Source organism: Neoarius graeffei, chromosome 11, assembly GCF_027579695.1.
Source record: "Neoarius graeffei isolate fNeoGra1 chromosome 11, fNeoGra1.pri, whole genome shotgun sequence".
NCBI classification, from domain to species: domain Eukaryota; kingdom Metazoa; phylum Chordata; class Actinopteri; order Siluriformes; family Ariidae; genus Neoarius; species Neoarius graeffei.
In genome coordinates this window covers 47673264-47687482 of record NC_083579.1, presented here as the reverse complement: position 1 = coordinate 47687482, position 14219 = coordinate 47673264, and the positions used below count along the sequence as shown (strand labels likewise).

The 14219-nt window shown below is 41.3% G+C and overlaps 1 protein-coding gene across 2 annotated transcripts in view; it reads left to right on the top strand.

Moving 5' to 3' along the window:
• itpka (inositol-trisphosphate 3-kinase A) overlaps nucleotides 1–14219 on the top strand; it is a 32498-nt gene that overhangs the window by 16212 nt on the left and 2067 nt on the right. For both annotated transcript variants that reach the window (XM_060934053.1, XM_060934052.1), the window contains exons 5-6: nucleotides 9401–9502; nucleotides 14004–14075. In XM_060934053.1, coding sequence (XP_060790036.1) covers nucleotides 9401–9502; nucleotides 14004–14075 — 174 coding nt within the window. The remainder of the gene's footprint in view (nucleotides 1–9400; nucleotides 9503–14003; nucleotides 14076–14219) is intronic.

Genomic DNA, 14219 nt, shown 5'->3' with positions numbered 1-14219 from the left:
TCTCTCTCTCTCTCATACACGCACATCTCTCATACACACACTCACACACACAATTCTCTCTCTCTCTCTCTCATGCACACACATACACACAGAGGCAGAGTCCCCCCCCCACAATTCTCTCTCTCATGCACACACACACACAGAGGCAGAGTTCTCTCTCTCCCTCCCTCCCACACACACACGTGCACTTTCACACACATACAGTTCATCAAGAGTATTTTTTTGTTTTCAATTAAGATGTTAATGGAATGTTTGAAGCCTGCTGTTGCTGCTAGGCTCCTTTTCCTCACAAAGAATGTCTGCACTTACTTTTTTACATTTCTATTAAGATGTTTATGGAATGTTTGAAGCCTGCTGTTATTGCTAGGCTCCTTATGAAGAATGTTTGCACTTCTTTAAAATTAACAGTTGAGTTTTTTTATTGGATGTGTTACCTCAGGCTTTGGGCTCTTTAATAGCTCATTGGAGTGCGGGTCCATAAAACTACAGTGCACAAGCACTTTTTTTTGCTGAATAGAGTTATTGAAGCCTCTTATGAAAATAAATGTGTTTTGGAAATACATTTACCGTGAGCAGTCATTTTATTTTGAAGGTGGTCATTGAATCGAATCGTGAATCGTGAATCGAGTTTTTTATTAAAAAATCGAAGGTTTTTTTTGGGGGGTGAATCGCCCAGCCCTAGAACAAAGCCGTAATTCTGTATTTATATCACATATATGTACAATGGCCTGGGAAAACCCTTCACATGGTGAATTTTTCACATTTTCTACCAAAACTTAAAAGCTATTCTTTTGCATGTACAGTGCCTTGCAAAAGTATTCATCCCCCTTGGTGTTTGTCCTGTTTTGTCGCATTACAAGCTGGAATTAAAATGGATTTTTGGAGGGTTAGCACCATTTGATTTATACAACATGCCTACCACTTTAAAGGTGCACATTGTTTTTTTATTGTGACACAAACAATAATTAAGATGAAAAAACAGAAATCTGGAGTGTGCATAGGTATTCACCCCCTTTCGTATGAAACCCCTAAATAAGAGCTGGTCCAACCAATTCACTTCATAAGTCACATAATTACTTGATTAAGATCCACCAGAGTGCAATCAAAATGTCACATGATCTGTCACATGATGTCTGTATAAATCAATCTGTTCTGGAAGGACCCTGACTCTGCTACACTACTAAGCAAGTAACATGAGAACCAAGCAGCCTCCAAACAGATTAGGGTTGGGTCATAAAAAATATCCCAGACTTTGAGTCTCCTACAGAGCACCATTAAATCCATTATAGCACAATGGAAAGAATATGGCACCACTACAAACCTGACGAGAGAAGGCCGCCCACCAAAACTCTCAGACCAGGCAAGGAGGACATTAATTAGAGATGCAACAAAGACACCAACGATAACGCTGAAGGAGCTGCAAAGATCCACAGTGGAGATGGGAGTAACTGTCCATAGGACTTTAAGCCGTACATTCCACAGAGTGGGGCTTTATGGAAGAGTGGCCAGAAAAAAAGTCATTGTTTAAAAAATCACATTTGGAGTTTGCCCAATAGCATGTGGCAGACTCACTAAACACATGGAAGAAGATTCTCTGGTGAAATGAGACAAAAATTGAACTTTTTGGCCATCATGGGAAATGCCATGTGTGGTGCAAACCCAACATCCTGAGAACACCATTCCTACAGTGAAGCATGGTGGTGGCAGCATCATGCTGTGGGGATGTTTTTCATCTGCAGGGACAGAAAAGCTGGTCAGGACTGAAGATAAAATGGATGGCACTAAATACAGGGCAATTCTGGAGGAAAACCCGTTTGAGTCAGCCAGAGGTTTGAGACTGGGACGAACGTTCACAGTCTAGCAGGACAATGACCCTAAACATACTGCTAAAGCTACACTGGAGTGGTTTAAAGGGAAACATTTAAATGTCTTGGAATGGCCTAGTCAAAGCCCAGACCTCAATCCAATTAAGAATCTGTGGCATAACTTGAAGATTGCTGTCCACCAACGCAACCCATCTAACTTGAAGGAGTTGGAGCAGTTTTGCCTTGAGGAATGGGCAAAAATCCCAGTGGCTTGATGTGCTACGCTAATAGAGACAGACCCCAAGAGACTTGCAGCTGTAATTGTAGCAAAAGGTGGCTCTATAAAGTATTGACCGGGGGGGGGGGGGGGGGGGGGGTGTTGTCCTGTTTTGTTTGTCCTGTTTAGCTGTTTGTCCTGTTTTGTTGTAATGCAACAAAACAGGACAAACACCAAGGGGGCACTGTATCTTAACCACAGGTACACTATCATTTTCAAACAGCCCAAAAAGTAAAAAGGGACATTTGCATTTAAAGATTGTGATCAACGCACAGGAGCATCAGGGATGTTTTGCTGTAGAGGTCTTTGACAGTTTTTATCACCACATATTTGCCCAAAATCATCTTTGCAGGAAGATACCGTAGCTGAGATTAAAATAAAGAACTTTACCACATCATCTACAGGACCAGCCAAATGTTTGGACACACCTTCTAATTCAGTGCTTTTCTTTATTTTTACTAATTAAAAGACACTTCATGTCTTAAATTAATGATGGATGCCATTTCTCTTTACTCAGTTGAGCGGTTCTTGGCACAATATGGATTACTACAGTTGTGAAATAGGACTATTTACTCATCTCATTATCTCTAGCCGCTTTATCCTGTTCTACAGGGTCGCAGGCAAGCTGGAGCCTATCCCAGCTGACTACGGGCGAAAGGCGGGGTACACCCTGGACAAGTCAGCAGGTCATCACAGGGCTGACACATAGACACAGACAACCATTCACACCTACGGTCAATTTAGAGTCACCAGTTAACCTAACCTGCATGTCTTTGGACTGTGGGGGAAACCGGAGCACCCGGAGGAAACCCACATGGACACGGGGAGAACATGCAAAATCCGCACAGAAAGGCCCTCGCCGGCCACGGGGCTCGAACCCGGACTGTCTTGCTGTGAGGCAACAGCGCTAACCACTACACCACCGTGCCACCCAGGACTATTTACTGTATTTTTATTATTTACTATTTACTGTTTGATCTCAAACGCATTAAGAAAGCAAGAAATAGCACTACCGTATTTACCGGACTATAGAGCGCATCGGAATAAATTTTAAAAGAAAAAATATTTTTACATTACATTAACCGCACCAGACTATAAGCCGCAGATATATACGTTGTGAATGAGATATTTACACAAAGATTTTGTAAATGTTTATTTACATACCTTAATTGTTTCCAAACGGTGCCTGTAACACGGCAGTAAAACGGCTGATCGAACAAAACAGAAAACTCATTAATGTTTTTATTCATCCTCCTCCTGTGCACTGAAACCACTGAAGTTGTCTTCTTCAGTGTCGGAGTTGAAGAGCCTCAGAACATCTCCATCACACACCTTTTCAGTCTCTCTGTCGGTGTCGCTCTCAATGTCACTTTCATCTCGAGGTACAGTTACCGATGAAATTGCGCTGTTCTCTCCACGCAGCAGTCCAGCCTTTCGAAACCCCTTGGATTCTTTCACACTGCTCCACGCTTTTAGGATCCACTGGCAGACCTCAGAAAAGAATGCTCTTCGCATGCGGCCAGTTTTTGTGAATGATTTCTCGCCGCTGGTCATCCAAGCCTCCCATTCACTTCGGAGTGCCGCTTTAAATGCACGATTCACACTGATGTCGAGTGGCTGCAAAAACTTAGTTGTACCTCCAGGAATCACAGCTGGAATTGAGTTTGATCTCTTGATGGCTGCTTTCACAGAATCTGTTATATGGGCCCTCATACTGTCCAAAACAAGCAATGATTTTTTCCGGTGAAAAAATCCTCCCAGGCGCTTACTGTAGCACTCCGTCAGCCATTCAGTCATTAGGCTTTCTATCATCCACCCTTTTTTGTTAACTTTAACGACTATGCCCTTCAGAAGTTTTCTTTTGCCATGGTCATCCGCTTGAAAATCACCATCGGTGGAAGCTTCCGTCCGGATGCGGTACAGCTCAAAACACACATGAAATGCGTTCTCTCGTGGCCAGTTGTTTCCATCATAATGGATGACGCTCCTGTCTTGTTAACAGTTCTAGTTAAAGGCAGGTCAAACGTTAAAGGTACTTCATCCATATTTATGATGTTGTCTGGTCTGATGGAATTCTCGGCTAGTTTTGTTTCAATAAATTTGTGGAAGTTTGCAACTTTTTCTTCGTAGTCGGGAGGGAGTTGCTGACAGACAGTCGTCCGCACCCTGATGGACAGATCTTTTCGTCTCATAAATCTAAAACACCATGACGGTCCACCTTTAAAAGCTTCAATACCCATTTCGCTGGCGATTGTTTTAGCTTTCAGTCGGATTTGCACGGTGGATACACCCCGGCTGTCTGCTCTCTGTGTGTTCACCCAGTCCTCAAGAACATTTTCAAGTTTAGGCCATCTGCTTTTATGACCTCTGAAAGCCTTTGTTGTTCTTTGGCATTGAATCAGTTCTTCATGCTGCCGTCTCCGACGTCTCACCATTGATTCATTAACGCCAAGCTTACGTGCAGCAGCTCTATTTCCTTCCTGGATAGACAGATCGATAGCTTTCAACTTAAAAGCTGCATCATATGCTTTTCTTCGTGTACTTTCCATGATGAGGGTGTGAAAAATATTTTGCGTTCGTGCATGTCGTGCTGCTTGCGTCTTCTTCTTTATATTGACCTCTTGCGTCTGTCATGTTTTTGCGCCCCCTGATGGCAGTTAGCGAAGAAAAATCTATAGATAAGCCGCATTGTTGTACAAGCCACAGGGTTCAAAGCGTGGGAAAAAAGTAGTGGCTTATAGTCCGGTAAATACGGTAATTAACTTTTGACAAGGCACACCTTTTAACTGAAAAGCATTCCGGGTGACTACCTCATGAAGCTGATTAAGATAATGCCACTACATAGTTTTCACTGACGTCACGGCATTCTGGGGAACGCCCTCCAGCCGCCATCTTGTGGGGCAAACAAAACGGACCATCGCCATTACCGGCTATGTTATCTCGGACGAATTTATGAAGTTATATAGTTAGTTTTCTAAAATAAAGATCAATGTCGGCAAAATCAAGCAAACGGAAGTATATAGATACATTGGACGACATCTCACGACAACGGTATGCAGCCAAACTGGCCTTGATTGGGGGAATTGACCCCTACGAAGTGGACAAAGATGCATTTTGTAAAACTCAAATTCATGAAATGAAAGTTTGAGGAAAAGAAAGTGAGCAGTGATTTGAGTTATAATGAGCGGCGGTGGCACTGCTACCGAAAGTGCTACGATACCGGAAGATATCTCAGGCCGAATGCTGGAGCTGGACGAGGACTTGGAAGTTTTCAGTAAGGTAAATAAATGAATAATAACTTTAAAAAGTGGGCAAACATCTGAAAAGCCGAAGTGTGCTGAGAGAAAGACAGCCAGTAGCTTATGAGTGCAGTGTCGACTTGTTTTTGTTTGTTTGTTTGTGAGTGACACGTTAGCAAATCTGTACACATTAAATTACAGGACATACTAAGTTAATTTCTAATTACAGGCATCTCATTCTCATTATCTCTAGCCGCTTTATCCTTCTACAGGGTCGCAGGCAAGCTGGAGCCTATCCCAGCTGACTACGGGCGAAAGGCGGGGTACACCCTGGACAAGTCGCCAGGTCATCACAGGGCTGACACATAGACACAGACAACCATTCACACTCACATTCACACCTACGGTCAATTTAGAGTCACCAGTTAACCTAACCTGCATGTCTTTGGACTGTGGGGGAAACCGGAGCACCCGGAGGAAACCCACGCGGACACGGGGAGAACATGCAAATTCCGCACAGAAAGGCCCTCGCCGGCCCCGGGGCTCGAACCCAGGACCTTCTTGCTGTGAGGCGACAGCGCTAACCACTACACCACCGTGCTGCCTAATTACAGGCATAACTAAAGTAACTTATAGTTCAGTGGTTCTGGTTATCTGTAGCACTTGTTAGCCTACAGCAGGCTAAAGGGAAGAAAAATGAAAAAACAAAAACTTTTTGTTGTTGTTGTTTATTTTTCTCTTGTGTCGAGATCCAAAGGTCAAATATCAGGTGAAGATTACAAATGTAGCTTCTTTACATGGAGCAGTTTTTCTACTCAGTGTCTGCGGTTGATTCTCGCAAGCCATAGATTTCTCTTTTGTATGCTGAGTAGGGCTGAACGATCTATCGTTTTCGACCGAAAATCGCGATCTCGGACAACACGATTTTGGGATCGTCAAAGCCACGGTTTTGCTCAGTGCTCCTAAACTGACCCATGTTTTGTTTCGTCAATAATTTCACACATGTATGCTCTGCGTATTGCCCCAGCATGGTGTAAAAACACTCTGTGTCAGCTACCAATCAAGAAGCTGCATGCTGCGCGTGGACAGGTCACGTGTTATCCACTCCAATCAGTGTAGCTGGTCATTCAATTTCAGACATGGCTGAAGTGGGAGCTGAAGCGGAGTCAGGGGATTTGATCCCAAAGAAAAGCAGCACGTTGGCCATTTGGCAGTATTTTGGATTTGAAGCCTCAGACGAACATCAGAAACAGGTGCTGTGCAAAACATGTCGTGCAAAAGTGGCTACATCCGGTGGAAACACTACTAATTTATACCGCCACTTGAAAGTTCACCACGCGAATTTGTATGAAGAGTGCATGGCGAAAAAGACCCATGAGACGTCTAGTAGTAGTGAAAGTACTTCGGCCAAACAGACAACAATTACAACTCCTTTTGCCAGTGTAACTCCGTATGACAGAAGTAACCGAAGACACAAGGAGATAACTGCTGCAGTAACAAACTACATCACGAAGGACATGGTGCCTGTAAACACGGTCACCAAAGACTCATTTAAAAGTTTACTCCGCACAATGGATAAGAGGTGTGTTCTGCCCTCCCGCACATACTTCAATCAGGTTGCCATCCCACAGCTCTACGCCAATTTTAAATGTTTGACATCTTTTGTAGATGGGGAAAATGCAGGGTCATTTGTGCGTTTTTTTTATTATTATGTTTTATTTTTACTACCATTACATTTCATTTCCTCTTGCCACTTTGTGTGAAAAAGAATCACAGGCTTCTGAGTACAGGGGTTTCATTTCTGTAACTGCTGCTGATGTTGTTAATGTTCATAAGCTAGCTCCCTTGAGCCATTCTTGCACTACTTTTAAGGTAAGACTTTTTTGCTATACTTTGTTGTTTATTATAATTTATAATGCTTATGTACATTCTTTTACAAAAGTGCAATATTTTGATGCTGCTGAGCCATTGATCAACCTTTTTTTTATGTCTGATATGTTGTAGCAGCGGTCTCAAAAGTAGCCGGTCACCGGCGGCAAATCGCCGTCTATGGCCAGTTATGCCGCCGGCTATTGTCAGTCAAGTCACAAAATTTAATATTAAATATTTCTGACGGCAAAAAAAAGTTGTGAACGTAAATTACATCCACTATGTCATGTATGTCCATTGCCGCGTCAGCTTTGTTTACATCCTCGACATGAGTGCAGCCATTACTGCCTGTGTTGCCAGATTGGGCGGTTTTAAGTGCATTTTGGCGGGTTTTGAACATATTTTGGGCTGTAAAACGTCAGCAGTATCTGGCAACATGTTTTTTTACTTAATACAAGAAATTAATGGATGCCAACGTTTTTGCCAAAATGGTATTTTATTTTCCATTGTTTAGGCAGCTTCAGCATCATACTGTGAGATTCTGTTCAAATTGGGGTTTTTTTCTTCTATGAAGCCTGAGCCATTTATTTTATTAGTTTATAATTATTGTTTAATTTAGTCTTCAGGAGAGACAGTAGTAGTATTAATAGTTTTTTTTTTCTTACATGAAAGCTGAGGCATTTATATTATATTTTAAGGTAACTTCATGTTGTGCTGTGAGGTTCTCTGCACTTTAACTTTTGAACCAACAGGTGCATTTGGATAAGTAAAGCCTATTTTTCTGCATTTTTGTAGTCCTGGTAATCTTTTATATTGGTAAAGTTGTTTATAGGACCATTTCTCAGTGGCTTTGTTTTTTTAATCAATAGTTTTTCAGTAATAACTTAATATTTAACATATCACTCAATTTTAAACAACCCCGCGCCCCATGGGCTGCCCCCATAGTTTCCAAAATTTCTGTGGGAAACACTGGCGTGCATAACAACGCTAATCAAGCTTAAGCTAGACGACCTGCCTCAAATACCCGTCCCGGGTAAATGTTATCCCAATTTTAGATGACCTGTTCCAAACCATCCCGCCCCATGAAAAATTCGTACTTGCATCTCTCTCTCTCTCTCTCTCTCTCTCGCTCTCTGTATATATATATATATATATATATATATATATATATATATATATATATATATATATATCCATCCCTGCACGCTTTGCGTGCATTAAGTCTGCCGCTGGCAGACATTTTACCATTTTGCACCCTGCTGTAAATTATTTGTACCCTGCTATTCTCCCAAAATTTGAAGCCCCTGTTGTAGATGGGAAAAGTACAAGAAGCAAAAGTTTACTTAAGAAAGATGGCTCTCTTTTTATTTTAAGTTATTATAACTTGTTCCTCAGGATATTGTTCCTCAGGATTAATTTGCACTGAAACTCGATTTAAAGAAAAAAAAAATCGTGGTTGAAATCGAAATCGCAATATCTGGCAGAAAAACCGCAATTCAGTTTTTTCTTAAAATCGTTCAGCCCTAATGCTGAGTTTCTTTGTTTGCTCACCTTCGTGCTCCCGTACAGTGGGAATTCCATAAAAGCTCCCCTTGACGTCATCATCTGACCTATTACGACAGCCGTGAATACAACAGGTGTGCACCATTGCTAGCTTTAAATAGCCTGCTTGGGTTCTTTTGAAGACTTTGTACTCGCGCGTTACAATATGTGCTCAGTGACCCGTACGGTAAGCTTGACCCACAAGATGGCCGCTACTAGGGAATCCCCGACTCTGTGACGTCATGTGAAAACTATGTATAGTATATAAAGCGTCATCAAGGGTGGCTATGCTGAAGAATCTAAAATGCGAAACTTATTTTTTTTAAACATTTTTGTTATAATTCCATACATGTCCCATGTGTTATTTCATAGTTTTGATGTATTCAGTATTTTTCTACAGTGTAGAAAATGGTCCAAATACCTAAAAGCCTATGAATGAGTAGGTGTGTCTACAAGTTTGACTGGTACTGTAAGCGCAAAATATATTTATGGTTTCTTGAAGCTGAGATGTCAAAGTAAGCAGAAACACCCTATTTTGGCCAAAACCTATATTTCAGCTTTCTTTGGATGTTCAGCCACAGTGATATTTGTTGGGTTTTGTCAGGATGTCATACATATACATTTTGCTACCTGAGTTCTGATTATTATTATTTATATTAAATTCACAGAAAGCAGATGGAACATGCCGCACAGACTTTAAGAAGACTCACTCAAGGGAAGACGTCACACAGGTCTTCAAGGACTTTGTCAGCGGGAATGGAAAAATAATTGTGAGTAAAAAGAATCAGATCAACAAGTTTGGTTCACTTTCGCAGCCATACTGCAATTCTGACCAATATTCTCACTAGTATCAAAGGAGAAAAGATGCACTTAAAATATCAGCTAGTATTAACACAGAGAATTATGATTGCCCCAGAGGTAGCATTTTACATTTATGTTATGGATTTGTTTGTCTTGAGTGGATTTTAGAATGATTCATGAGGAAGACATTTTAAACTCCCATTTTTTCATTTCTTTCTCAGGAGTCATTGACTTGAGCTGTGTCTCAATTCATGTACTTCTGTTAGGTGCACTTCCATGTGGTACGCTTTGCACACAATGTACTTACGAGTGGATCTCAAACAATTAGAATAGCGTGAAAAAGTTAATTTTTTTCGTAATTGAATTCAAAAAGATGAACGTTCATATATTCTATATTCATTACACATAAAGTGAAATCTTTCAAGCCTTTTTTGTTTTAATTTTGATGATTATGGCTTATAGCTCATGAAAATCAGAAATCCAGTATCTCAAATTATTAGAATATTTTCTAACATCAATCAAAAAAGGATACGGAAATGTCCAACATCTGAAAAGTATATTCATGTATACACTCAATACTTGGTTGGGGCTCCTTTATCACGAATTACTGCATCAGTGTGGCATGGCATGGAGGCGATCAGCCTCTGGCACTGCTGAGGTCTTATTGAAGCCCAGGTTACTTTGATAGCAGCCTTTAGCTCGCCTGTATTTTTGGGTCAGGTGTTTCTCATCTTCCTCTTGACAATACCCCATAGAGTCTGTCTGGGGTTCAGGTCAGGTGAGTTTGCTGGCCAATCAAGCACAGTAATATCATGGTTAGCAAACTATTTGGGAATAGTTTTGGCATTGTGGGCAGGTGCTAAGTCTTGCTGGAAAAGGAAATAAGCATCTCCATAAAACTTGTTATGAAATGGAAGCATGAAATGCTCTAAAATCTCCTGGTAGACAGCTGCAGTGATTTTGGACTTGATAAAACACAGTGGACCAACACCAGCAGATGTCATGGCACCCCAAATCATCACAGACTGTGGAAACGTCACACTGGACTTCAAACACCTTGGATTCTGTGCCTCTCCTCTCTTCCTCCAGACTCTAGGACCTTGATTTCCAAATGAAATGCAAAGTTTACTTTCATCTGAAAAGAGGACTTTGGACCACTGAACGACAGTCCAGTTCTTTCTCTCCCTAGCCCAGGGTCAATGGCACACCACCAGATGGCATGTGGAAAAGCCACTCAAATGGCCAACGGATGGCATCACTCAGCAAGTCAGTTGTCACTGTGGGGCAACTTCCATACCCGTCAGGTCTGTGACACTTTTGTGCACCACTTGACATCATGTTTGGTGGTCCAGAGAGAAAACACGATGGGGGCACGGCATCGTTTGTCTTACCTTACTTAGTGTTCTCCCCAGGATTAAAATAAAGGCCTACCTTTTGGGTGGTTGCAGGCCACTCTGCGTGGTCCATAGGGTGAAGAGTATGTAGGCGCATGGGGGGAAGAGTACGAGAGGGGGTTTTCCCCCTCTCGTTGGGGGGGGGCCCCCCTGGAAAAAAAAAAGGGAGCTCATTTGGTGGCATCTGGTGACTTTTAGGAGCATTTTATGGTGGTACTGACACTGTCACTTTTTACTGTTAACATGGTTGAAAAGGTTGCTACAACAAGTGGAGGTCTGTGATGCTGTGGTTTGCAGCATGGGGTTCACATGAGCAATAAATAAAGTCATCATCTGACAACAATGTGTGATATAATAATGCTGTTTTATCACCTGAATCACTGCCAGAACACCACTAACCAAAAGTTTAAATGAGTTCTGTTGCAGTTAGAAAAAAATCATAACACCCTCTGCAGACTGCATTTACTGCACAAATGCCCTTTATACTTAGGCCGACTTAATACTTCAAACACCAAAAGCACCTTAGAATAAACAACATGTTTGAGCAATAACACTGCTACTAGTACATGTAATTATTATACTAATTAATAATGTCATTATTGTACCAGCCACTAGTAGATAAATTAAAATAAAATCTACAATATTGTTTAAAAGTCTAGAGCAAGATATTTTGTTATTTTACAAAAAAATAACACTTCAGATATTGTTTTAACAATAATAAGCATCACTGTATAAATGACAGAGTGCAAATAGTTGTGTAACTGGATGTCCTTGTGGTTGTTGAGACATGCAGGGCTAAAATACCATCTAGCAAACAGTTCAGGTTGGAGTCCTTTGAGAGTAAATGCTTTGGCTTTCGCAACATTCTGTTCCCAAAAGCTGATGTCGGGAAAAAGTCTTTACACAAAGAAGGTGTTCTTGCTTTTGTAGTTTTTTTTTAAACTGTTCTTCTGTGTTGGGACTCTTTGGGAAAAAGAAGGAATATTCCAACATGTAGTTAATGCTAATGCTAGGCCACAAATCTGCACTGACACTCCAGCAGTTTTGAGGAATTTTGTATGGATCATTACCACTAATAAACTCTAATTTCCGCGTAAATATCTATCCTTTGCTTCTTTCAAAGTTTATCCAAGTAATCCAGTAGTAGAGCTTTTTTAGCTGTAGTTTTCTTCGGACAACAGGTGCCGGACATCTTTGCTTGGCTTCAGTGTGTGAACAGTATGTAAACAAAGTTCGTTTGGCCCTCAGGCATAGGGTAACAATGGTTGCTAAGGGAAATGTGATGGCAGTGCAAGGGTGCTCACCCGTGCACTCAAGTGTCATGGTACCAGTTCAGCAACAAAGTGATTGAGGCCATTTGTTGTGATTGGAGATTTCCCAAGGATATTTCTGGTCTGTCTGAGCGTATCATGACAGTAAACCAGCCCAAAACACTGATTTTCCTTCAAAATATGCCCCAAACATTGCAACGTAGAACTCTGACATGATTTTTCAGCGAGTGTCAGAGCAAAAATAGCATGTCAGCAAATTTAAAGCGTGTCAGCATGAAATTAAAGCGTGTCGGCCCCAACACGCAAAAGCGCGCTGGGGAGAACACTGCTTACTGTGCAAGGTGCTTCGTTAGGAGAAGAGAACAGTATGTGAGAGCTCATGAGGCCAGACATTCCATGGCAGCTTGGCCGGGCCGTTCTTACCACCGCTGTGAGCGACTGTTGCTCTTCTGTGGGCTTTGTGGCCCATCTGCATTTCTGCACATCCTAATGAAGTAGTCATCATCACTAGCAATGGACAGCTGATGACGATATTAGGAATGCGACAGTTGTAGCCCTTTTCCTGAAGACGTCTGTGTGTGGTGGCTCTTGATGCACTGACACCAGCCTCAGTCCACTCCTTGTGAAGTTCTCCCAAGTTCTTGAATTGTTTTTTTCATGACAATCTTCTCAAGGCTGCAGTCATCACTGTTGCTTGTGCACCTTTTCCAGCCAGCCTTTTCAGCAAAGACCTTCTGTGGTTTACCCGATTTGTGGAGGGTGTCGATATTTGTCTTCTGGACAAGCGTCAAGTCAACAGTCTTCCCCATGATTGTGGTTGCGTGTACTGAACTAGACCGAGAGATACACAGTATTTATACTGTTTTATTCAAACTAGAAATGAAATATTCTAATATTTTGAGATACTGGATTTCTGATTTTCCCGAGCTATAAGCCATAATCAACAAAATTAAAACAAAAAAAGGCTTGAAATATTTCACTTTATGTGTAACGAATATAGAATATATGAAAGTTTACCTTTTTGAATTAAATTACGGAGAAAAAATAACTTTTTCACAATATTCTAATTTTTTGAGATGCATTAGTACTTGCATCATGTGTGAATTTTGACAGGGTAGTGTTGTCGCAAACCAAACGCAGCTTTGAAGTTGTGCACTTACTGGAAATTGCGAACATTTCGCCGCCAAAAAACATGCTCTTTTCCAACTGGCTGAAAATAGGTTGGTTGTCCCTCCCCTTCTGGTATGTAGCCAAGATGGCAACTATTAAGGGTGAGAAGGGTGCAGTGTTGTACACAACATTTTGACCATTTTGAGTACACCATCTCATTGCGTACTCATAGTGTACTGCATGTTGCCAAACTTATCATTGTGACCGCACTTATGCACTCAAAATAGCAAGTGTAAGTACGGAAGTATGTGAATTGAGACAGCCTGTTAGATTCTTAACGATTCCATTAAGAAATGAATACAGTGAGTTGACTTTAAGGGGGTTAAAACATTAATTATAGTAACAGAGTTAAATGCTGTTGTTGAAGTGGAATTAATTATTTGAATGTTTTAAATGGAGGCTAGTGGAAACTAGACGGAAAAACTAGGTAGGACCACAAACAGTGCAATGATACGGTGAAATGTAGGTCGTGACAAAATTAGAACAGCAGAAATTTACCATCACCCAAAAATACAACATTAAAAAATGGGCTGCATTTGTGTTTTTACTAACAAGTCTGGCCACTGACTTTCTTTTGTATTTACCGTATAGTGTAGTGTTTAATGCCGTTTCTCTCTCCCATCTGTCTGTTACAGAGCTCCTACATTAGGAGGCTGGACGATATCAGACAGGCTCTGAAGGCTTCAGACTTCTTCATGAAGCATGAGGTAAATTCCAGCGCTTTTACTTTTACGCCTTGGCCTTGTGTTTGTGGCGTGAACTCATGGCGTACAATACATTCTTTCTTTCTTTTCAAATGACAAACGCAACCTTGTAATGGAGTAGATTGCACTTCCAAGGAACACATACAT